The sequence below is a fragment of the Osmerus eperlanus genome, chromosome 17 (assembly GCF_963692335.1).
Source record: "Osmerus eperlanus chromosome 17, fOsmEpe2.1, whole genome shotgun sequence".
Classification (NCBI taxonomy): domain Eukaryota; kingdom Metazoa; phylum Chordata; class Actinopteri; order Osmeriformes; family Osmeridae; genus Osmerus; species Osmerus eperlanus.
The window spans coordinates 14018-37747 of record NC_085034.1 but is presented as its reverse complement, the minus strand read 5'-3'; the positions used below and the strand labels follow the sequence as shown (position 1 = coordinate 37747).

Here is a 23730-nt window from a genome sequence, read left to right as displayed (position 1 = left end):
TGGCAGCATTAATACAATATAAATAAAACCCTCACTAATGGCGTAAGGTCAAAGGGAACACTTCCTTATTGACAACCTGTTGTGGGTCTCTTAAATTCGTAGATTCCCAACCTGTGGGCCGCTCGAGTAATACATGTGGGCCCAACTTAATGAAAACTAAAGTATGAAAAATGAATAAATATAAAAATATTTATATATACTGTTTGTAAATGATTATTAAAATTCGTAATTTTTTTAAAATTACATTTAGCCTTTAATTCATCATGACCGAAACGCCAATAGTTACGCTTGGCACGTTGACGAAAGACCAACTGATATTAAGTGCGTTCGACTTCATGCAGCGCCGGCTGCAGCCGGCTGACTTGAAGCTGAGAATGCCATTGGCTGCTTCAAGTCAGCATGAAGTCGAACTCACCTATTTCCACCTTAACTTGCATACGCCCACTTCACTATGCCCGCATCACTTCCGCATATTGCATTATAAGCGAAGTCAACAACTTCCGGTAGCGAGCAGTTAAGGACAGAAAGGTTTTCAACCAACTGTCAGCGATAGAATAGAAATAACAAAATGTTGTTGGTGAAATCATCAGTGGGATCATTTGCTATATACACTAGTAAAAATTAATATTGTTTTGCTTCTAAGTCGTCTTATTTGATCTGAGACGTGAGCGCCCATGCTAACACTCAGCATTTAGGTTGAGCGGTAAAGCAATGTACCTTCTTACGGGGCCCGGAGCTTTGCATTTACCTGTAATCGTAACCCCCCCCCCCCTGATTGTCATTGGGATTTGACCCCCCTAATTAAGACTTGGACCCCCAAAAAAGATGTAAAAACAAGAGGTCGGGGGGGGGGTTGATACATTTATATTTTGTTCTTACTTGTAATCGTAACCCCCCCCGATTGTCATTGTATAATTAGCACTCTGGTTAAACCTGTTTCGGTTAGAAAAGTAAAGTTTCTAACTTCACCGGAAGTTTTAGACATGGCTGTTGTAGTTACAGGTTACCTCTCTTTACAATACTGTGGCGCTGATGAACACTTTGTCTTTGATCGCTCAAATACATTTTGCAGAGAAAGCGAACTGTTTTGCTCCCGTTGTGTTGTTAAACGTGTGATGAGCACGAATGAAATGAATGGATGTGTTATTTTGAGCTATTATTATATTTGAGCTATGCAAGTGGGCCCCAAAGTGGAAAAGGTTGGAAATGGCTGAGCTAAATAATTGCATGTAGTATTTACTCAATTGAACATTAGTTAGTAAATCAACACAACTTGTATTAGGGTTAGGGTTAGCCTAACCCTAATACAAGTTGGGGTTAGCCTAACCCTAACCCCAACTTGTATTACAACACAAATGTCTTTTTTCCGTCTTTTCATACAATTTTTGTATTACATTTTTTATTAGCAATTTTAACAATGTCCAATACAATTTAATTGACAAGAAACAGAGTAAATAAAATAAACTATCTTAAAATTAAAAGTATACATGTATCAATATAAATTAAATTAACCAAAATTAACGCTAGGGGAAATAAAAGTTTATATAAATATATTTAAATTATTACAGATCGTTATTGTTTTAGTTGCCTTTTGTTTAAGAGAATTTCTTAATGAAAGAATATACTGTCTGAGCTTTTCATTCAAAGCAATATAGCATGATTTCTTTCCTATGAATTTGCATCTGTGAATATGATATTTGGCCATAATAATAATAAGATTAATTATATACACACAGATGTTTGAAGGAATAAGAAAGGCCTTTCTGATTCGTGTTGGTGCACTTCTTTAGGTGGATGGTTGGTTGGATGAAGGTCTAGTCGTCATCTTAACCCTTGTGTTATCTTCGGGTCATTCTGACCCATCAGTCGTTGTGACCCACCGTCGTATTGCGACAACTTTACCGCATACAAAAACAAAGTAAAGCAATTTTGTATTTTTGTAAGCATGCGTCAGACCCCCCACATTGCGAAGGTTAAAAGAAATTTTTTTTTATTTGTTTTTGTATTGGGTAAAATTGGGTAAACACAACGATGGTTCGTTATGAACCTTTGGGTCATGTGACCCGAAGGCAGCACAAGGGTTAAAACGGGTACTCAGGATAATCGCTCCACCTGCGAAGTCACAGCAGCCCACGCTTACGCTACGTTCTCACAGACGCTACGTTCTCACAGACGCTACGTTCTCACAGACGCTACGTTCTACAGTGTGATTTGTATTGATCTGTGTGCACAGGATGGGCGTGTTCAAAATGTTTGTGCCACATGCCAATAGGCTACTGTGCAGGAGTTGTGAAACACCTGTTGTCTGTTCTTATGCGATCAAAAGCCTTTCTCATACATAGGAATGTTATTAATACTCACATGACACAGAAGGATCCTTACATAAGAACCTTTACAAAACGGATGTACTTGTTCATTCCCTCCATGGCCTTCATCTCCAGCTCCGAAAGAGAGAAGTCAAATATCTGATTTGGTGAAGAAACACAAGATGCAATCATATATTGTTACATGTATACAGCGTGTGCGTGTGTACAATTTCCACTGGCAGCTCCCTCCTTCACAATCAACGCAACACCTGGTGGGTTTATGCAATTATTTTAAGCAGTTGCAAATACTGTAAAAGTTCCTAGGGCTCCTATACTGCTGAGACAGTAACAACCATCTGGAGGAACTAGACAGAGGGCTGGTCCAGATGCACCTGGACAGAGGGCTGGGACCAGCTGGTCTAGCTGTCAGCTCCATTCCTTTCCAGGACAGGCACCGGGTTAGGACCTTTGCCTATCACTAAGCACTGACAAATAGAAAGGCACAATACAGAACAAAACAGTTGGAAATCTTCCCTGCTTTTGAAGCTTCAAGACCAAGGACTTTTGTCCAATACAGTTCTTGCATTTCAATTCATTAACAATGTGACATGCTGTTACATTTGGTCTCTGCCCCTCTCCCTCCACGGCACTTAAGGGAGAGGGGAGAAGGCGAGAGAGAAAGATCATTTGAAATAATTAGATTATTTAACTACAATTTGACTTTGTTTATTGGTTGAAGGAACAAGAATCACCTGCACTTTGTTCCCTGCAGCGTCGAAGATAAGTTCCTGGCCAGTCGTTACCTCGCGTTAACCAAACATGTTTGACCTTCGACAGCCACTGTATCAAAACGTAACTGCGCAATGCTCTCTGGGTAATGAGTGTGTGAAGATAATAACGCACAGATGGCCGTCCTCCTCGTAGCGAGCTACATTTTAAATAACTGCATATGTTACCATATAACGTAAGTGAGATACATAGGGTTGATACAGCATTACTCATATTATGTGTGTACGATCATTTTCGGGTTGTACTATCGGGGGTTCCTCTACAGTATTTCTTTACGTGATATGTTTTCTTTGTGGCAGGATGTGTGAGCTAGGTCCAGTACATGGCCAAAGTTAGCTTTTCAACGAGAAACGGTTGAGTGCATTATTTAATACCTTTGGTTAACGGTGGCCAGTATGTCCTAGCTATGAATACATACTATATGACTGTTACATTAACCTCTGTTTCTGGTTAGCTATACCTGTCAGCTGGTCATCAGACCTCGGCTACGGTTCAGTTGGTAGTTAGCGTAGCTAGCTAACAGCATAGCACAAACATAGCTAGCACAAACTACGATATCCTGCTTCATGTTAAAGGCTTGCCACGCACAGGCACATTAACAATCACCTTTGTGAGAATTGGATATAGACAATGGATAGCCCAGAAAATATTGACAACGATGACATTGTCATCATTGTGGAGAACGAAGCGGAAAGCTTGCCAGCCGAGGAGGAAAGGGCAAAGCAAGGTATCTTCGGCCTGATGGATACGTGTCCTGTCTGCAAGTTAAATTTCCACAATCGAGAGCCGAAGCTTCTGCCGTGTCTTCACTCCTTCTGCAAGCGGTGCCTGCCACCGCCCTCCAGGACGTCTGCCGACCCAAGGCGGGATCCACAACTACATGTCGACAACGCAAAGCCACGTGAGACCCCCTAGTCTGTTATTTAGCGCATATATATATATATTTTTTATACATGTGACTAATTTAGCAGACGTTGTATTCAAAGCGACATACAGATGAACATTTTAACCTGTAATTTCTTGATTTGCAGTCCAGTCATGGAGCCTCACATACTCCCCACAGACAGTGTAGATAGCAGGTAGTATGTGTGTTAGGGTTATGTCTGTTCATCAGTGTTGTATCCTGGTTCCAGTCAGCGCTTTGCGCTGCCCAGTGTGTCGGCAGGAGTGCTGGGACGTGGATGTGCTGGATAACTTCTTTGTGAAGGACTCGGTGGAGGTTCCCAGCAGCACTGTTGAGAAGAGCGGACAGGTGTGCTGCTCCACCTCTTAGACACCATCTGCTCCTCTCCTTGTCACTCCACAACCCTCTCCTTGTCACTCCACAACCCCCTCCTCTCCTGGTCACTCCACACCTCCCTGCTCCTCCCTCTCCCCTCCTCTCCTCTCCTGGTCATTACACAACCCTCTGCCATCTGCTCCTCCTTCGCCCCTCCCCCTGGTCACTCCACACCTCCCTGCTCCTCCCTCTCCCCTCCTCCTCTCCTGGTCACTCCACACCTCCCTGCTTCTCTCTCAGCATACCTGAAACCCCTTCCTTTCATGGCCTCTCTCCAGGTGTGTATGAGCTGTGATGACAACACGGAGGCCACGGGCTACTGTGTGGAGTGTGTGGAGTTCCTGTGTGTGACCTGTGTGGAAGCTCACCAGAGAGTCAAGTTCACTAGAGACCATACCATCCGCCAGAAGGAGGAGATGTCACCAGGTGAGCTCTCCCCCCCATGTTGTGTGTCTGACGTGTGTGTGTCTGACGCGTGTGTCTGACGTGTGTGTGTGTGTCTCCAGATGCAGTGGGTCTGTCCACCCAGAAGCCCGTGTTCTGTGACATTCACAAGCAGGAGCCTCTGAAGCTGTTCTGTGAGACATGCGACCGCCTCACCTGCAGAGACTGTCAGCTGCTGAAACACAAAGACCACAAGTATGTTCACCCACACCTCCACCTCAGGGCCTCACCTTTCCTCTTCCCTCCACTCCTCACATCTTCCCTCTCTTGTCCTCACATCTCCCCTCCTCCAGCTACCAGTTCCTGGAGGATGCCTACAGGAACCACCGGCAGCACCTGGAGAACATGACCCTGCAGCTGCAGGAGAAGAGGAAGGCAATAGAGGAGGTCTCCAACTGCATCAACAGCGGGTAACTGCTCTCCTTCTGTGTGTCAGGGTTAACTCTCCCTCTGTGTGTCAGGGTTAACGCTCCCTCTGTGTCAGGGTTAACTCTCCCTCTGTGTGTCAGGGTTAACTCTCCCTCTGTGTGTCAGGGTTAACTCTCCCTCTGTGTGTCAGGGTTAACTCTTCCTCTGTGTGTCAGGGTTAACTCTCCCTCTGTGTCAGGGTTAACTCTCCCTCTGTGTGTCAGGGTTAACTCTCCCTCTGTGTGTCAGGGTTAACTCTCCCTCTGTGTGTCAGGGTTAACTCTCCCTCTGTGTGTCAGGGTTAACTCTCCCTCTGTGTGTCAGGGTTAACTCTCCCTCTGTGTGTCAGGGTTAACTCTCCCTCTGTGTGTCAGGGTTAACTCTCCCTCTGTGTGTCAGGGTTAACTCTCCCTCTGTGTGTCAGGGTTAACTCTCCCTCTGTGTGTCAGGGTTAACTCTCCCTCTGTGTGTCAGGGTTAACTCTCCCTCTGTGTGTCAGGGTTAACTCTCCCTCTGTGTGTCAGGGTTAACTCTCCCTCTGTGTGTCAGGGTTAACTCTCCCTCTGTGTGTCAGGGTTAACTCTCCCTGCGTGTGTCAGTTAGAGTTAACTCAACACAAGAATACCGGCTTCAAACTGTTTAATCTGTCACTGCTGTTCAGACCCCTCGCAATACAGTTGAGACATAAAGCAAGTATTCATTGTAACAAACAACTGAGACTGGTGTGGACAGTCCAGTTGGAAGAGACAGATTTGTACACAGACTTGTCCTCAAGTCATTTACGTTTTCCATCTTTCTACGCTCAGGCTGCAGCAAGTGGATGAGAACCGCAAGTCCGTCACCAACGAAATCAAGAAGTCCATCTGCAACTTGATCCTGGAGATCAACAGAAAAGGCAAGATCCTGGTGAATCAGCTGGAGGTTCGTCTGTTATATGATATAGGACATGCTGTATATGGTCACCCTGTCTGTCTAACCCTAAACCTGTCTGTCTAACCCTAAACCTGTCTGTCTAACCCTAAACCTGTCTGTCTAACCCTAAACCTGTCTGTCTAACCCTAAACCTGTCTGTCTAACCCTAAACCTGTCTGTCTAACCCTATCTGTCTAACCCTGTCTGTCTAACCCTAACCCTGTCTGTAACACCTGCTGTATGTCATCCCTGTGCCTACCTGTACGTCATCATATTACTCATGTCATTGAGTGTACTGTGATGTTATTCGGCATAGGGTGTTGCTGTGGTGATGTTATTCGGTGTAGGGTGTTGCTATGGTGGTACCTGAGCAGGTGATGTTCCTCCAGACGCTGACTAAGGACCACGAGTCTGGCCTCCGCAAGCAGCAGGATGACGTCAGCTCCCTCACCAGACACCTCGACCATGTCATCAGCTTCACCAAGTGGGCCACAGCCAATCACAGTGGCACGGCTCTGCTCTACTGCAAGAGACTGGTACCTTACTGGTTAATTTTATTATGAATTTTTGGGTGGCGTAATCCATTGTGGTAAATGTCTTAAGGGGCAAATGTTAGTCTGTGTTAGGCGTAAAGTTGTGTCGGAGTAAATATAGTTCTGGGGTACATGTAGGGGTAAGTGTGGTGTTGAGCTAAGTGTTGTCTGTGTGTTCCAGATCCTCTGCCAGATCCACTACCTGATGAGGGCCAACTGCAGCGCCTCCATCGTGCCTCAGAGCTCCGTCCGCTTCCAGTGCCGCTCAAGCTTCTGGGCCTCCAATGTGGACCTGGGTAAGAACCCTGGGGCCGGTTGCACAAAACACCTTAAGTTTTTTCCTTAATTATGACACTTAAGGGTCAATTTCTTCTTAGCTAAGGGATTTACTTTAGGGTGTTGCACAGAATCCCTTAAAGGTGACACAAATCAAATTTATTTGTATAGCCCTTTTTACACGCAAGCATGTCACAGAGGGCTTCACATATGCCCATAGAACTGCCCCTCAACCAACCTAAACCCTCAAGGAAGACAAGGAAAAACTCCCAAAAAACTCAACAGGAGAAAAAAATGGAAGAAACCTTGGGAGGAGCAATTCAGAGAGGGATCCCCTCCTCCAGAGACGGTTGGTGAGAGAGAGGAGCAGAACACAGGCTAAACATAGTCATACAGTGTCGATGGGTTTTTAAAACACCAAAATCCATTGTTCAACTTTATAGATGTAGGACAGGACCGGGAGACTCGCGACCAGGTCCAGCGTTGGCTGACCGACGACCAGGCAGGTGCTGACAACTCAAGCCCCCCACACCACAAGGGATGTGTGTGGGGGGGGACAGAGAGAGGAGAGCAGGGATTAGAGAATGCCAGGAGCAGCTAACAGTTACAGTCATAATAGAATGAGATCCCCACCGGTCAAGTGTGGACTGGTGCAGCAATTTAACATAGCAAAAAAGGGGAATTTGATGCAACCCCACACACCAAGACAGCGACAGCCCCCCTCATTTGGAACATGAAATCTGTTCCAGGGGAAGAGAACTATAAAATAAGTTATACTTATAGAATAAGGATGGAAACAACCCGTCCCCCGTTGCCTCCAACTAGTAACATACTTACCTTTAACAGTCGTAGAATTGACTAAACAATAACGTTTTTAACCTAATTTTAAATGTCGAAACAGTATCAGACTCCTTAATTGAGACGGGTAATTTGTTCCAGAGAAGAGGTGCTCTATATGAGAACGCCCTACCTCCAGCTGTTTTTTTCTTAATTTTGGGAACCACCAGATAGCCGGCATCTTGAGATCTAAGTGTCCTTGCGGGGCAATAGGGTGCAAGGAGACCGGAGAGGTACAGTGGTGCCAATCCATGCAGAGATTTGTAGGTTAGTAGTAGAACTTTGAAGTCAGCTCTGGCTTGGATAGGGAGCCAGTGTAGAGAGACAAGAGTAGATGTTATGTGATCAAACTTTCTTGTTCTGGTCAATAGTCTAGCAGCAGCATTTTGCACCCGCTGTAAATTTTTTAGGTGGGTAATTGGGAGGCCAGAGAACAACACATTGCAATAGTCCAATCGGGACGTAACAAATGCATGTATTAGTTTTTCGGCATCATCCTTTGAGAGAAATTTTCGTATTTTGGCAATATTACGTAGATGGAAAAATGCAGTTCTGGTAATTTGCTTAATATGGTACTCAAACGAAAGGTCTGGGTCCATTGTGACTCCTAAATTTTTTACTAGCTGGCTTTGAGAGACTTTGACGCCGTCTAGGTCTAAGGTCAGATTGGAAAAATTATTTCTATATTTTTTAGGACCGAAAATTTGAACCTCGGTTTTATCCGAATTTAGAAGAAGGAAATTTGCAGTCATCCAAGCTCTCAACCTAGAAACACATTTTTCCATAGCATGTGGAAATTCTCCAGACTTTATAGACATATATAGCTGAGTATCATCTGCATAACAGTGAAAATTTACCCCAGAGCTTCTAATTATGTTTCCTAAAGGAACAACATGCTGTTTTTGGATGCTTTTATATAGGCCTTAGTGGTCCCCTAATACTGTATCAGAAGTCTCTTTCCCGAAATTCAGCCTTGGTGCAGAATTACAGCCGCTACTAGCAGTCCCACAAGGAGCTTTCCTCAGAACGCGCTGTTTTGGTGTCTGTAGCTTTAAATGCTAATGAGGAGCAGAGGGGAGGCACCATGCGCTAATGTTTAGATAGCGAAAACACCTAGACTGTAGGCATGTTAACTAGTTTAGCTTGCTAACGCAAGAGCATAGGTTGAATGTGTGATGATTTAGCCTAGTTTATTGGCAATGGAGCTAACGTTATTTCATGTTCCTGACTGTGTTTCATTCAAATAAATAACCCGTGTTGTCATGTAAAACTACAATTCAAGATGTTTGTCTAGATCTATTTTTCAGCAAGATAGCTAGAACTAACTGAATTTAGCGTTTTTTCCCGGGAAAATTTCGCTGGATGTATAAGGGGGCATAGAACAGCACCCGGGCCATTTTTAGCCCAACCAATGTTACATACCCTATTCGGAGACCTTAAGGAACAGTGTGAAATACCCCAAAAACCCAGTCAATCGCCCCTTTAAGGGATATACTACATTGAACGTGATTTCACAGCAGTAAAATTCGACCGTTTCCACAGAGACCACGTTTGTTCAGTTGTATCGCTAGTGCATCATACAAAAGCTAGAGCTAGTTAGCTCTAGCTTGGTTCTAGCTAGACCTACGAAAAAAATTGAAGAAAAAAAGGCAAAAACAAACAATTGGTCAGAGGAGGAAAATATTGTGCTTCTACAAGAATACAACAAAAGAAAGCACATACTAAAAAGTAAATTTGATCCACAAATAACTGCAAACAAAAAACAAAGAATGTAGGACAAAATTGCAACAAAAATAAACTTGAAGTTTGGTGAAGCAGTCAGTTCAAGAACATAAAAAAAGAAGATATATTTACATTGTCATTTAGCAGACGCTCTTATCCAGAGCGACTTGCAGTAAGTACAGGGACATTCTCCCGAGGCAAGTAGGGTGAAGTGCCTTGCCCAAGGACACAACGTCATTATGCACGGCCAGGAATCGAACCAGCAACCTTCTGATTAATAGCCCGTTTCCCTAACCGCTCAGCCATCTGACCCCCATGATATGGATTGTTATGTCCAAAAAAGAGATAACCAATTACAGGAGGGAGTCCAATAAAACTGGTGATATCAACTTTACTTGTAGGTCTTGTTGCTACACAGTAATGTTTAAGTGAGAGCTACTTCTTCTCACTGTGTAGATCAAAATGAGATCTTTACTCTTACCGACGTGAGTCTAACTACTTATAGCCGACGCATAAATAGCCTTCATGTTTAGACTGCAGCACAATAGCCTAACAGTGCTATAGGTGTGGGATGGGTTAATTTATCTCCATAAACTCGGCCATGTTGCTGTAAAGAATCAGTCAGAGGTACCTTAAGTTTTCTTCCTTACTTTGTTTGCTATTGTGCAACGCTTTAGCGAACTTTAAGGGAATCCTTAAGTATAAGACCAAGATAATGAGAAAACCTTAAATACTGAAGGGAACATTTAAGGAAACCTTAAGGAAAAGACTTAAGGGTGCTTTGTGCAACCGATTATATTTTAAGGAAACCTTAACTCTGACTTTAAGGAAAATCTTAACTTCAGGTGTTTTGTGCAACCGGCCCCTGACCTTTAACCTCTGACCATGATCCTGATCCTGACCCCTAACCTGTCTAACCCTGACTGACTATGACTAGGGTTAGACCATGACTTTAACCCTAAGTTGTACGTACGTGTGTGTGTCCTGTCCGGGGGTCAGATGGCTGAGCAGTTAGGGAATCAGGCTATTAATCAGAAGGTTCCCGGCCGTACCAAATGACGTTGTGTCCTTGGGCAAGGCACTTCAGCCTACTTGCCTCGGGGAGAATGTCCCTGTACTTACTGTAAGTCGCTCTGGATAAGAGCGTCTGCTAAATGACTAAATGTCCTCCAGGCTCCCTGGTGGTGGAGCGTGTCCCTGGTCGCCAGGCCGGCCCCATGCAAGCATTCCCCCAGCCTCCCGGCCCCCCAGGCCCCCGGGCAGAGCCCCCCCATGGGGCAGCATTCTCCAGCGCGGCGCAGCAGAGGCAGAGCACCCTGGCCCAGCTGCAACTGCAGGTGGAGAAGCTGGCCCAGCAGCCCAGCCGGCCGCCCAACCACTGGTCCTGGTACCAGAGGCTGCCTGGTCCCGGGGCCCCCGCCCCCCCCAGCAGGCCGCTCCAGGGGGGCTCCCCCTCCCAGGGCCACCCCAGCCTGAGCCAGCAGGGCCGGAGGTACGCCCCCCCCCACGCCAACGCCAGGAGCCCCCCCTCCATGCTCGGAAACTCGGGGTTCCCCCCTCAGGTAGGAGGCTCGAAGGTTCGGGTGGGGGTGTGTGTGTATAGAGCGTGTGTGTGTGTGTGTGCAGCGTGCTTGCTGGTGTATAGCTTGTGTGTGAGATCTCTCCCTCCGACTGCAGTCTCTGAGAGAGCTGATCCACGGGTCTGGCTTCCCCCCCAAACCCCTGGAGACCCTTCAGGGACCCGGGGCCTCGCGCTTCCCCCACTCCCTCACCAACACCATCAGCCCCTCGCTGCACCAGGTAGGCAGCACAGCCTCGGTCAGGGTGTGGGAGGTGTAAAACCCATAGCAGCCATAGCAGTATCCCTGTACTACCCATAGCAGTATCCCTGTACTACCCATAGCAGTATCCCTGTACTACCCATAGCAGTATCCCTGTACTACCCATAGCAGTATCCCTGTACTACCCATAGCAGTATCCCTGTACTACCCATAGCAGTATCCCTGTACTACCCATAGCAGTATCCCTGTACTACCCATAGCAGTATCCCTGTACTACCCATAGCAGTATCCCTGTACTACCCATAGCAGTATCCCTGTACTACCCATAGCAGTATCCCTGTACTACCCATAGCAGTATCCCTGTACTACCCATAGCAGTATCCCTGTACTACCCATAGCAGTATCCCTGTACTACCCATAGCAGTATCCCTGTACTACCCATAGCAGTATCCCTGTACTACCCATAGCAGTATCCCTGTACTACCCATAGCAGTATCCCTGTACTACCCATAGCAGTATCCCTGTACTACCCATAGCAGTATCCCTGTACTACCCATAGCAGTATCCCTGTACTACCCATAGCAGTATCCCTGTACTACCCATAGCAGTATCCCTGTACTACCCATAGCAGTATCCCTGTACTAACCATAGCAGTATCCCTGTACTACCCATAGCAGTATCCCTGTACTACCCATAGCAGTATCCCTGTACTACCCATAGCAGTATCCCTGTACTACCCATAGCAGTATCCCTGTACTACCCATAGCAGTATCCCTGTACTACCCATAGCAGTATCCCTGTACTACCCATAGCAGTATCCCTGTACTACCCATAGCAGTATCCCTGTACTACCCATAGCAGTATCCCTGTACTACCCATAGCAGTATCCCTGTACTACCCATAGCAGTATCCCTGTACTACCCATAGCAGTATCCCTGTACTACCCATAGCAGTATCCCTGTACTACCCATAGCAGTATCCCTGTACTACCCATAGCAGTATCCCTGTACTACCCATAGCAGTATCCCTGTACTACCCATAGCAGTATCCCTGTACTACCCATAGCAGTATCCCTGTACTACCCATAGCAGTATCCCTGTACTACCCATAGCAGTATCCCTGTAAACCTAACCTTTCCCTGTCGATGTTCCAGAGGGGCATGGTGGAGCCATCGTCCTACCTGCGGAGGAGTGAGCCGTCGTCAGCCCCCACCATCTCCCTCCCCAGACCCTCCCACGCCCCCACGCTGGCCTCTGACAGGACCGGTATGTCTTGACACAGTCTTCCTCTGATGTAGAACTGCATGAGTACCATGTAGACCTGTTTCTAACCCGTCTGTCTCTGAAGCTCAAGGAAGACAGAACTCACCCATGTCTAAACCGTCGTCCTCGGAGGCCAATACTGGGTTGGTGTCCCTTTCTGTCCATCACATCTTACACACTGTTGTACATACACACACACACACACGTTGTAAACCTGTTTAGTACACAAGTAGTAGTTGTGTTCAGAAGTATACTGCTGTCTATTTCAACCCCCCTCTTTACTCACACTGTAACCTTTTGTGACCTCCTCACTCACACGCACGCACACACACGGTTGCTGTCTAATCTGTTTGTGTGTAGGACTGTCTAATCTGTGTTTGTGTGTAGGATGGTGTCGTGGAAGCGCTCCGAGCCTGTGGCCCCGCCCCCAGCCCCACCCAGCAAGCGGCGGAGGAGGTCTTCTCCTGGACCGATCATAGTGATCAAGGACGAGCCGGAGGATGATGAAGAAGTCAGCTATGTGAGTGTTGCTGGCGGAGCTACTACTTTAACTGATCTGTCTGCCTGCCTGTGTGTGTGACCGCCTGCCCCCTGCTGCCTGCAGGTGCAGTCCAGCGCGGGGGCCAGCCTGCCAGACAGCAGCACAGGGGTGCAGTCTCAGCCCAGCCTGCAGGGGGCGTCTCCCCTGGGCCCCGAGCCAGCTGAGCCGCAACCAGAGACCCAGGAGCCCGAGAAGGCTCCAGAGACCCCTAACGAGGCCAGCCCTAACGAGGAGGGGGCTAACGAGGTTCCTAACGAGGAGGGAGCTAACGAGGTTCCTAACGAGGCAGCTGAAGAAGACCCTAACGAGGACTGGTGTGCCGTGTGTCAGAATGGAGGAGAGCTGCTTTGCTGTGACAAGTGTCCCAAGGTGTTCCACCTGGCCTGCCACATCCCCAGCCTGAAGGAGTCTCCCAGGTGAGGAGGGGCCTGGAGTTCCAGGGTTGCAGGAGGGGGGGTTTAAGAGTTCGCTAGGTTGTAGACTAACGATGCCATGGCTAAACCCTAATAGAGACACCCACAGCTTAGGAGCTCTGCTGTATAAACCATGTCCTCCAACCATGTCCTCCAACCATGTCCTCCAACCATGTCCTCCAACCATGTCCTCCAACCATGTCCTCCAACCATGTCCTCTAAACTATGCTCCACCCCTGGACCAGTGGAGAGTGGTTCTGCTCATTCTGCCGGGACCTTGCCTCCCCGGAGATGCTTTACCCTGGAGACAAGCTGGATCCTGCAGGTGTGAAGGAGGAGCCAGGCACAGAGGCCTTCCCCCCGCTGGAGCGCAGGGTACGTGGCTCTGCTGAGGACGAGCATCGCTGTATCACCAGCTTCCTGTCGCACGCGGTCACATTGAGCTAACTGGATCTTTCTGTCTCTGTAGAAGTGTGAGAGGTTGTTACTGCGGATCTTCTGCAACGAGTTCAGTACTGACTTCCAGGAGCCAGCCTCGCCAGCGGTACACACCTCATCTTCCCTCCTCCCTCCTGTCCCCTCTACCCTCCCCTCTTCTCTCTCCTCCCTCCTGTCCTCTCTACCCTCTTCTCCTCCTCTCTCTCCTCTTTTCTCTCCTCCTCTCTCCTCCCTCCTTTCCTCTACCCTCCACTCCTCTTCTCTCTCCTCCCTCCTGTCCTCTCTACCCTCTTCTCCTCTCTCCTCTTTTCTCTCCTCTCTCTCCTCCTCCCTCCTTTCCTCTCTACCCTCCACTCCTCTCTACCCTCTTCTCCTCTCTCTCCTCTTCTCTCTCCTCCATCCCCCCTCCTTTCTTCCCTCCATTCTCCTTCATAGGCGATAATCCAGATACTAACTCTTCCACCTTTGTCTCTCTGTTCAGGAGCTCCGCAGGTACAGAGACGTGATAGCCACGCCCATCGACCTATCTGTGGTGAAGAGCAAGCTGGATGTCCGGGAGAGGTCGGAGGTCAAGGACAGGGCTCACTACCGCAGCACAGAGGAGTTTGTTGCTGACGTCCGACTCATCTTCAAAAACTGCTCCAAGATCTATAAGGTATGGATAGATGGGTGGATGGATGGATTGCCAACACTCAGAGTTATACTTTAATCCCACATCAGTTCAGCATAAACAGTACATGGTGCATCAGATGTCATGCATATCAAATGTCATGGTTACCTGCTACTATGGGATGTTTATTATTATGGGATGTGTTGCCAGGCGGAGTCGGAGGTTGGCAGCGCCGGCCTGTTCCTGCAGGAGTTCTTTGAGGAGCAATTGAAGCTCCTCTACCCAGACACCACCTTCCTGGGGGTGAAGGAAGAAGGGATGATTCCTCCCGTGGAGGATGAGATGGAGGACGGGGACATGGCCCCTGTGGAGGACGACCTGCCCCCGTCTCCTGCTGGGGGCATCCCCCCTGTCGAGGAGGAGGAGGAGGAGGACAGGAGTCCAGGAGAGGAGATAGGGAGTCCTGGAGAGAAGGAGGGGAGTACTGGGAAGGAGGGGGAGGAAAAGAGTCCTGGAGAGAAGGGGGGGGAGGGCAGGAGTTCAAGAGAGGAGAAGGAGGGAAGAGCAGAGGAGGAAGAAGGGGTTCATCCTGTAGGGGAAAAGGAGGAGGAGAGGAGGAGTGCTGGAGAGGAGGAGAGGAGGAGTGCTGGAGAGGAGGAGAGGGGGATTTCACTGATAGAAGAGGAGAAAAGAGGGGAGGAGAGGAGTCCTGGAGAGGGGAAAAGAGGGGAGGAGGGGAGTCCTGGAGAGGAGAAAAGAGGGGAGGAGGGGAGTCCTGGAGAGGGGAAAAGAGGGGAGGAGGGGAGTCCTGGAGAGGAGGGGAGTCCTGGAGAGGAGAAGAGAAGGGAGGAGGGGAGTCCTGGAGAGGAGAAGAGAAGGGAGGAGGGGAGTCCTGGAGAGAAGAGAAGGGAGGAGGGGAGTCCTGGAGAGGAGAAGAGAAGGGAGGAGGGGAGTCCTGGAGAGGAGAAGAGAAGGGAGGAGGGGAGTCCTGGAGAGGAGAAGAGAAGGGAGGAGGGGAGTCCTGGAGAGGAGAAGAGAAGGGAGGAGAGGAGTCTTCCTGTAAAGGAGAAGGAGGAGAACACTTCTGCTGGTATAGAGGGAACAGCTCCAGACTCTGTAGGTCCTCCTCTACCCCCCTCCCCCACAGGGGAGGCCCCTCCACTCATAGACCACTCCCCGCTCTCCCCTGACCACCAGAGCCCCCCCAGCCCGGACCCCACAGCCACAGAACAACAGAGGGGAGAGGAGGAGATGGAGACTGAGTGAAGGATCAGGGATTTGATTCTTCGAGTTGACCTGTATGTCTCTAGCTGTAAACACACTCTCCTGGCCGCAAGGACACTTTTTATATTGTTTGCAATAAGGTTGTGTTACTTATCTGTGTACATGGATGAACAATGAGTGCAGTATGGAAACGTTAATTTACCTTGCAATGTCTGGAGAGAGGTTACTATGTTTCTGTAAATTCCCATTACTTTTACAAGAACACAAACTATCATTTAGTAATGTCCAATATTATCTACTCTAATCATGTTGTCATCTGTAAATACCAATGTTCCGAGTGTCTGAACACTTTTTACCATTAAAGGAACATTCAGCTTGGGTCTGTACCTACTGCATGAAAACAATAAACAATTCTCTAACCCTAGGTCTTCTCTCACATTAAGACTGTTTTTGTGTCGACTTGTATTTAGTCTGTATCCTATACAAACAATACAGAATGGTGGCACCACTCCCTGGGCTAACCCTAGCCCTGGACTAACCCTAGCCCCGGGTCCCTGGTAGTGACCCAGGAGGCAGCAGTTGGACCAGGCAGGCTGAGCAGCACAGATGTGACCTCTGACCCTGCGCGCCTGGCCATCTGCCAGGAGGTACCCCGACCTCTGCTCCATATTTTCTTATAACTCTAAACACAAAACTCCACAATTCTCGAGAAAAAACAAACACTGCAGTTAAAACAATTGTCTTCTCAAAATAAAATATTGTACAAAAACACACACCATCACATGGATAGACATTTCTATTTAAAGGTAATTTGGGGGGTAAATCTGTCTTATAGTTGACTTATTTTTATGGTGTAAAGAGACAGGACAGACAGGAGACAGAGCCCCATGCAGCAAAGCACTGAGGAGGGAGAGCTGGCCTCTACATCACTAGAGGCAGTCAGCTTCTCCATGATCTCAATGTTTTTGTCATTTTAGTTATAATTAAAATGGACCATTTTCTAATCCGATTTAAACGAGTAAACGTTTAACAACGCAGCTGACTCCGCCCTTCACCTTTTTTTCATCCAATACTATCACAGGAAACAAATGAAAACAGAAACCACGCCCCTTCTATAAAAACAAAGATGGCGCTATGCTTGGGCAACATGACGGAGCTCACAGCATCAATCAATGACATTATCAAAGAAGAATTCAGTCTAAAAGATTTACGAGTTTTGACATCTCTTACAACGGCTCTGCGTGAACAGGAATACAGGTGACACACGAGACCGTGTTTTGGAGATGGAACACTGAGCTGAAACTCGCCAACCTGTCAGCTTCGTTGTAGTCAGTTGATGTACTTATGTTCAGTTTGATAAACCGCACATGATGCTGACATATTTTGTACACCTAATGCTGTTCTAGACAACGCTGTCATAGCTAGTTAGCTGTTATACTACTAAAGCTATGGAGGGAGACCGAGTGCTGTGACAGATCCTGCGTTCCTATACAACGCGTATAGGAACGCGTGTGTGAGAGCGAAAGAAAACGTGCGAGAGCTGTCAGGACAGAGAGTTTAGTTTTACTCTTGTAGAAGTTGGACTGTTGTAACCGTGAATATAATCGTGATTCTTCCACAGGGACAGCGTTCCCGAGGACGTGTTGGCGAGTCTTATGCCGGTGTTGAACCGGTTAGCAGACGAGATAGAGGCGGGGGCAGGTAGCGGAGAGGCGGGGGCAGGGGGGAGGCAGGCAGGGCCTTTGTCTCTCCAGATGATGGCTGAGTGCTTCAGGGCTCAGAGGAACGCCTGCATACAGAACACACACAACCAGAACCGACTCAGGTACTGAAGAAGACATTTAATAATGTACATAGCTTAGCTTCTAACGACTGTTACAGAAAGTAAATGTTGCTACTTGGGGTGTATAACCGTGTTGTGCTGTAGAGAGCTGGGGTGTTTGGAGCTGTGTGTTCGGGTTGTGGGAGGGCTGTCTCAGCTGAACCTGGACTCCACCCAGGCTGCTTCAGAAGGTCAGTGGGCTCCAGGCTACAAACTACAACAAACTACCCATCCTGTATGATTCATCCTCCGTCTCCCATGATCCTGCCCTTGCCCTTCCTGTCTCCCATGATCCTGCCCTTGCCCTTCCTGTCTCCCATGATCCTGCCCTTGCCCTTCCTGTCTCCCATGATCCTGCCCTTCCTGTCTCCCATGATCCTGCCCTTGCCCTTCCTGTCTCCCATGATCCTGCCCTTGCCCTTCCTGTCTCCCATGATCCTGCCCTTGCCCTTCCTGTCTCCCATGATCCTGCCCTTGCCCTTCCTGTCTCCCATGATCCTGCCCTTGCCCCTCCTGTCTCCCATGATCCTGCCCTTCCTGTCTCCCATGATCCTGCCCTTGCCCTTCCTGTCTCCCATGATCCTGCCCTTGCCCTTCCTGTCTCCCATGATCCTGCCCTTGCCCTTCCTGTCTCCCATGATCCTGCCCTTGCCCCTCCTGTCTCCCATGATCCTGCCCTTGCCCTTCCTGTCTCCCATGATCCTGCCCTTGCCCTTCCTGTCTCCCATGATCCTGCCCTTGCCCCTCCTGTCTCCCATAATAGCAGCTCTGCGTTGTGGGCTACAGTTCCTGGGGAACGTTGCCGTGGGCAACCAGCTCTGCAAGGACCACATCTGGAACCTCTGCTTTCCTGATAAGATGCTGTACGCCCCCTCACCCTGCACCCACACACACACCCTCGTACACACACAAGTATTGCTATATCTCATTTGTTGTGTCTGTGCAGGGTGTGTGTGTGCTCCCAAAATTGTATTTGTGCGACCTCAAAATATATTAAGGAGCATTTGTATGAGTGCAAATAATTGTTATGATGCAATCTATTTTCATTTATTTACAAAACGCTTGCTGATGAGCCTACTGCACAGCATGTGCCTGCTGTAAGCTGTTACTGTGACCAGTCCACTGTTATATCCAACATTACATAACCAGTTAAACTTAATCTATATGTTCTCAATTTTAATGCATTGGTTGCATTGTTTGGTTGGTTGATTGGTTAATATGAGCTGTTTCAAAGTTGGGAGCACCAGTGCTACCAAGAATTTTTTTTTTTCGAGCCCTGCTGTGTGTGTGTGTGAGCGTGCAGAGCCCTGCTCAGTGTAACAGACAGCAAGGCGGTGGGATATGCATCCATGGTTCTGCACGGCTGTCTGGACCAGGACAAGCTGCAGATGATGGCCCAGCAGCAGGGGAGCCTGCCCCTGGCTCGCAGGGTCATTGAGCTCTGCAGGACACATCCAGACCTGGACTGGACGTATGTCTTATGGAATGTGTGTGTGCACGTGTGTGTGCACATGTGTGTGTGTGTAGGCTGGAGGGTTCATGATAGGATACATAAATATGATGCATGCAGATTGAGGCCCTTGTGACAGAGGTCATAACCCTAAACAGGATTACACTGAGTGTCTTCAAGTTAATTGTCATATGCACATAAGTTATTAGCAATGAAATAATAGATTAATAAACTTCTCAAATAGTCCAAACACATTAGACTACAATTAGACTTGGATACATTATTTAAAACCATTTGTATATTCTGTATTCTCCCTGAGTTCTGCAGAATTCTGATTGCTACCCAGCATTTCCTGAAGTCGCCTGTTCTGGTTGAGAGTATGTACGCCTGCATGGAGCCCCTTGAACGGTAACTCCAGTAGCTAGCACTCTTATTATGACCTTGCTTGCTCTGATGTGAGCCTCTGTCATTCCCAATGATTTATCTTCAATGCTACTAACCATTTTACTGCTAGTTAAAATGAGCTGAAGCTAATGTTATGAAGGCTAATGCTAGCAGATGCTATAGGCTAAATCTCACTGATGCAACAACAGGCTAGTGCTGGCCAATGCTTGATGCTAACGTTAGGTATTGCTAGCTAACCTGTGAGCTGGTGTTGCAGGGTGACGTTGCTGCAGCTGGTCTCGGCCCAGCTGGGGGATGACTGCGTCATCACGTCCGGTGTTGCTCGTTTCCTCGCCACTCATTTCCAGGAGGATGGTGCCGCGGTGCTCTCCCTCGCCACGGCCTCTGCTGACCCCCAGGTAGGACTACAATCTGGGGGGGTGACCCCCAGGTAGGATTACAGTCTGGGGGGGTGACCCCCAGGTAGGACTACAGTCTGAGGGGGTGACCCCCAGGTAGGATTACAGTCTGGGGGGGTGACCCCCAGGTAGGACTACAATCTGGGGGGGTGACCCCCAGGTAGGACTACAGTCTGAGGGGGTGACCCCCAGGTAGGATTACAGTCTGAGGGGGTGACCCCCAGGTAGGATTACAGTCTGAGGGGGTGACCCCCAGGTAGGATTACAGTCTGAGGGGGTGACCCCCAGGTAGGATTACAGTCTGAGGGGGTGACCCCCAGGTAGGATTACAGTCTGAGGGGGTGACCCCCAGGTAGGATTACAGTCTGAGGGGGAGACCCCCAGGTAGGATTACAGTCTGAGGGGGAGACCCCCAGGTAGGATTACAGTCTGAGGGGGAGACCCCCAGGTAGGATTACAGTCTGAGGGGGTGACCCCCAGGTAGGACTGCAGTCTGAGGGGGTGACCCCCAGGTAGGACTACAGTCTGAGGGGGTGACCCCCAGGTAGGACTACAGTCTGAGGGGGTGACCCCCAGGTAGGACTGCAGTCTGAGGGGGTGACCCCCAGGTAGGATTACAGTCTGGGGGGGTGACCCCCAGGTAGGACTGCAGTCTGAGGGGGTGACCCCCAGGTAGGATTACAGTCTGAGGGGGAGACCCCCAGGTAGGATTACAGTCTGAGGGGGTGACCCCCAGGTAGGACTGCAGTCTGAGGGGATGACCCCCAGGTAGGATTACAGTCTGAGGGGGAGACCCCCAGGTAGGATTACAGTCTGAGGGGGTGACCCCCAGGTAGGATTACAGTCTGAGGGGGTGACCCCCAGGTAGGATTACAGTCTGAGGGGGAGACCCCCAGGTAGGATTACAGTCTGCTTACAGCCTGCTGTTTTCCCCCCTCCTCTAGGAGGCGCTAGTGGTCAGCAGCTTGCTGGATGTGCTGTGTGAGATGACCTCTGACCACAAGGAGTTCATGTTCCTCCAGGACCAGCCAGGCCTCCTCAAGACCACCGTTGGTAACCATGATGACACGCCGGGGATGAGAGGGCTGTGAGCGTGTGTGTAGGAGAGAATGTGTGTGTGTAGGAGAGTGTGAGTGTAGGAGAGAGTGTGTGTGTCTTCCCTCACAGATCGGAGGGTTGGAGATATTTTTACATGTTATTCAGTTGATCAGACACTTCCAATGCAACATACAAATAGTGCATGTAGAAGATCTTAGTTCTGAACACTGTTGACCTGCCTGGTCCTACTAACCATCCTCCCACAGAGCTTCTACACAGGGTGCATCAGCTGGGGAAAACAAGTCGCAACGTCTTCACCCCCACCCAGGACTTCTCCTCTTCCTCCTCCTCCTCTTCTCCCTCCATCAGTTTCAAGGCCCATCTCGTCCGCTTCATAGGGAACCTGAGTCACCACCACACACACAACCAGAACCTGGTACAAACACACAACCAGAACCTGGTACACACACGTAACCAGAAGCTGGTACATACACACATACACACAACCAGAACCTGGTACACACACACACAGGTTGGTCAGCTGTGTGTGTTTTTCAGGTCCGGGACCTGGAGGGAATACCTTTGATCCTGGACAACTGCAGCATCGACAGCAATAACCCCTGTATCCTGTTACACACACACCTTAACCCTAACCCCTGTATCCTGTTACACACACACACCTTAACCCTAACCCCTGTATCCTGTTACACACACCTTAACCCTAACCCCTGTATCCTGTTACACACACACCTTAACCCTAACCCCTGTATCCTGTTACACACACACCTTAACCCTAACCCCTGTATCCTGTTACACACACACCTTAACCCTAACCCCTGTATCCTATGCTGTTATCCTGGTATCACACATACACACTCCTCTGTAGCCTATTAACTTAACACACACAACATACTAAACACCAAATGCACCCACACACACCAATCTTTGCTTCTCATTTGACCATAACACACCCCTTCTGCCAGTTATCAGCCAATGGGTTTTCTTCACACTCCGGAACCTTCTGGAACAGAACCCAGAGAACCAGGAAGTGGTCGCAGCGCTGGAGAGGCGTGGCCCGGCTGATGACTCCGCCCTCCTTAACCTAGGCTTCCAATTGGAGGAGAGGGATGGGAGCCTTCTGCTCAAACGTGTCAACAAGGATGAAGGAAATGATTAAGTGTGTGTGAGTGTGAAGAGAGAGAACAAGAAATTCACGACTAAAGACAATGGTATTGTGTAATGTACATGATTTATGTTTAAATGTCCCCCCCTGCTCTAGCACAATGTTTCCCTCAGTAGATTACACAGTACACTGATGAACGACAGATTTCAATTAAATTAAGGTACCATTTAACTTCTTCTACAAGCTTGTGTCTTTTATAAACAACCTTCATGACAAGCTGCTTGGATATGTGTTACTGGGTTTAGACTGTTCTTCGACAAAGACCACCTCTCCTCCCAATGTCCTCCCTCTCTCTCCTCCCAATGTCCTCCCTCTCCTCCCAATGTCCTACCTCTCTCCTCCCAGTGTCCTCCCTGTCTCTCCTCCCAATGTCCTCCCAGTTTCCTCCCTCTCCTCCCAGTGTCCTCCCTCTCTCTCCTTCCAATGTCCTCCCTCTCCTCCCAATGTCCTCCCTCTCTCTCCTCCCAGTGTCCTCCCTCTCCTCCCAATGTCCTACCTCTCTCCTCCCAGTGTCCTCCCTGTCTCTCCTCCCAATGTCCTCCCAGTTTCCTCCCTCCCTCTCCTCCCAGTGTCCTCCCTCTCTCTCCTTCCAATGTCCTCCCTCTCCTCCCAATGTCCTCCCTCTCTCTCCTCCCAGTGTCCTCCCTCTCTCTCCTCCCAGTGTCCTCCCTCTCTCTCCTCCCAGTGTCCTCCCTCTCTCCTCCCAATGTCCTCCCTCTCCTCCCAGTTTCCTCCCTCTCTCCTCCCAGTGCCCTCCCTCTCTCTCCTCCCTCTCTCTCCTCCCAGTGTCCTCCCTCTCTCCTCCCAATGTCCTCCCTCTCTCCTCCCAATGTCCTCCCTCTCCTCCCAATGTCCTCCCTCTCTCTCCTCCCAGTGCCCTCCCTCTCTCTCCTCCCTCTCTCTCCTCCCAGTGTCCTCCCTCTCTCCTCCCAATGTCCTCCCTCTCTCCTCCCAATGTCCTCCCTCTCTCTCCTCCCAGTTTCCTCCCTCTCCTCCCAGTTTCCTCCCTCTCTCTCCTCCCAGTGTCCTCCCTCTCTCCTCCCAGTGTCCTCCCTCTCCTCCCAGTGTCCTCCCTCTCTCCTCCCAATGTCCTCCGTCTCCTCCCAGTTTCCTCCCTCTCTCTCCTCCCAGTGTCCTCCCTCTCTCCTCCCAGTGTCCTCCCTCTCTCCTCCCAGTGTCCTCCCTCTCTCTCCTCCCTCTCTCTCCTCCCAGTGTCCTCCCTCTCTCCTCCCAATGTCCTCCCTCTCCTCCCAGTGTCCTCCCTCTCTCTCCTCCCAGTGTCCTCCCTCTCTCCTCCCAACGTCCTCCCTCTCCTACAAGTTTCCTCCCTCTCTCTCCTCCCAGTGTCCTCCCTCTCCTCCCAGTGTCCTCCCTCTCTCTCCTCCCAATGTCCTCCCTCTCTCTCCTCCCAATGTCCTCTCTCTCCTCCCAATGTGCTCCCAAGTTTTTCTAAGAGCCATCAGGCTGCAGAAAGGATACAGGTGTTTGTTTTAAGACTGATCGATTTTGTATGTGATATTGTAATGAAATTTGATGCCAAAGAAAAATGCCCATCCTGGATGGAAAGTGTCAAATTAGTGTATGCGACCGGCCATCACACTCCCAACCAGTAGGAGGCGTTAATGCGCCTCTCAATGCTACTATGCTAGCAATCTGTGA

The 23730-nt window shown here is 49.0% G+C and overlaps 2 protein-coding genes across 4 annotated transcripts; both read left to right on the top strand.

Annotated features, from left to right (window-relative positions):
• Window positions 1-3141: 3141 nt before the first annotated feature.
• On the top strand, window positions 3142-15817 carry trim24 (tripartite motif containing 24). Its single transcript, XM_062483601.1, has 19 exons — window positions 3142-3996; window positions 4229-4347; window positions 4653-4800; window positions 4881-5013; window positions 5112-5228; window positions 6033-6147; window positions 6528-6674; window positions 6853-6967; window positions 10680-11068; window positions 11184-11306; window positions 12441-12552; window positions 12635-12692; window positions 12937-13069; window positions 13154-13506; window positions 13749-13878; window positions 13973-14047; window positions 14423-14596; window positions 14762-15034; window positions 15749-15817. The coding sequence occupies exons 1-19, from the start codon at window positions 3726-3728 to the stop codon at window positions 15815-15817; spliced, it is 3054 nt and encodes a 1017-aa protein (XP_062339585.1). The 5' UTR covers window positions 3142-3725.
• A 1075-nt stretch (window positions 15818-16892) lies between these two features.
• Window positions 16893-22287, top strand: atxn10 (ataxin 10). 3 transcript variants are annotated; one of them, XM_062483340.1, is made up of 11 exons: window positions 16893-17032; window positions 17397-17600; window positions 17703-17788; window positions 18364-18460; window positions 18901-19068; window positions 19375-19455; window positions 19709-19850; window positions 20795-20903; window positions 21155-21324; window positions 21447-21510; window positions 21872-22287. In XM_062483340.1, the coding sequence occupies exons 1-11, from the start codon at window positions 16902-16904 to the stop codon at window positions 22063-22065; spliced, it is 1446 nt and encodes a 481-aa protein (XP_062339324.1). In that variant the 5' UTR covers window positions 16893-16901; the 3' UTR covers window positions 22066-22287. The 3 variants fall into 3 exon arrangements, with proteins under 3 accessions (XP_062339324.1, XP_062339323.1, XP_062339325.1); XM_062483339.1 differs by having other exon boundaries at window positions 18361-18460; XM_062483341.1 differs by having other exon boundaries at window positions 18361-18460; window positions 21155-21404; window positions 21872-22013.
• Window positions 22288-23730: the final 1443 nt, after the last annotated feature.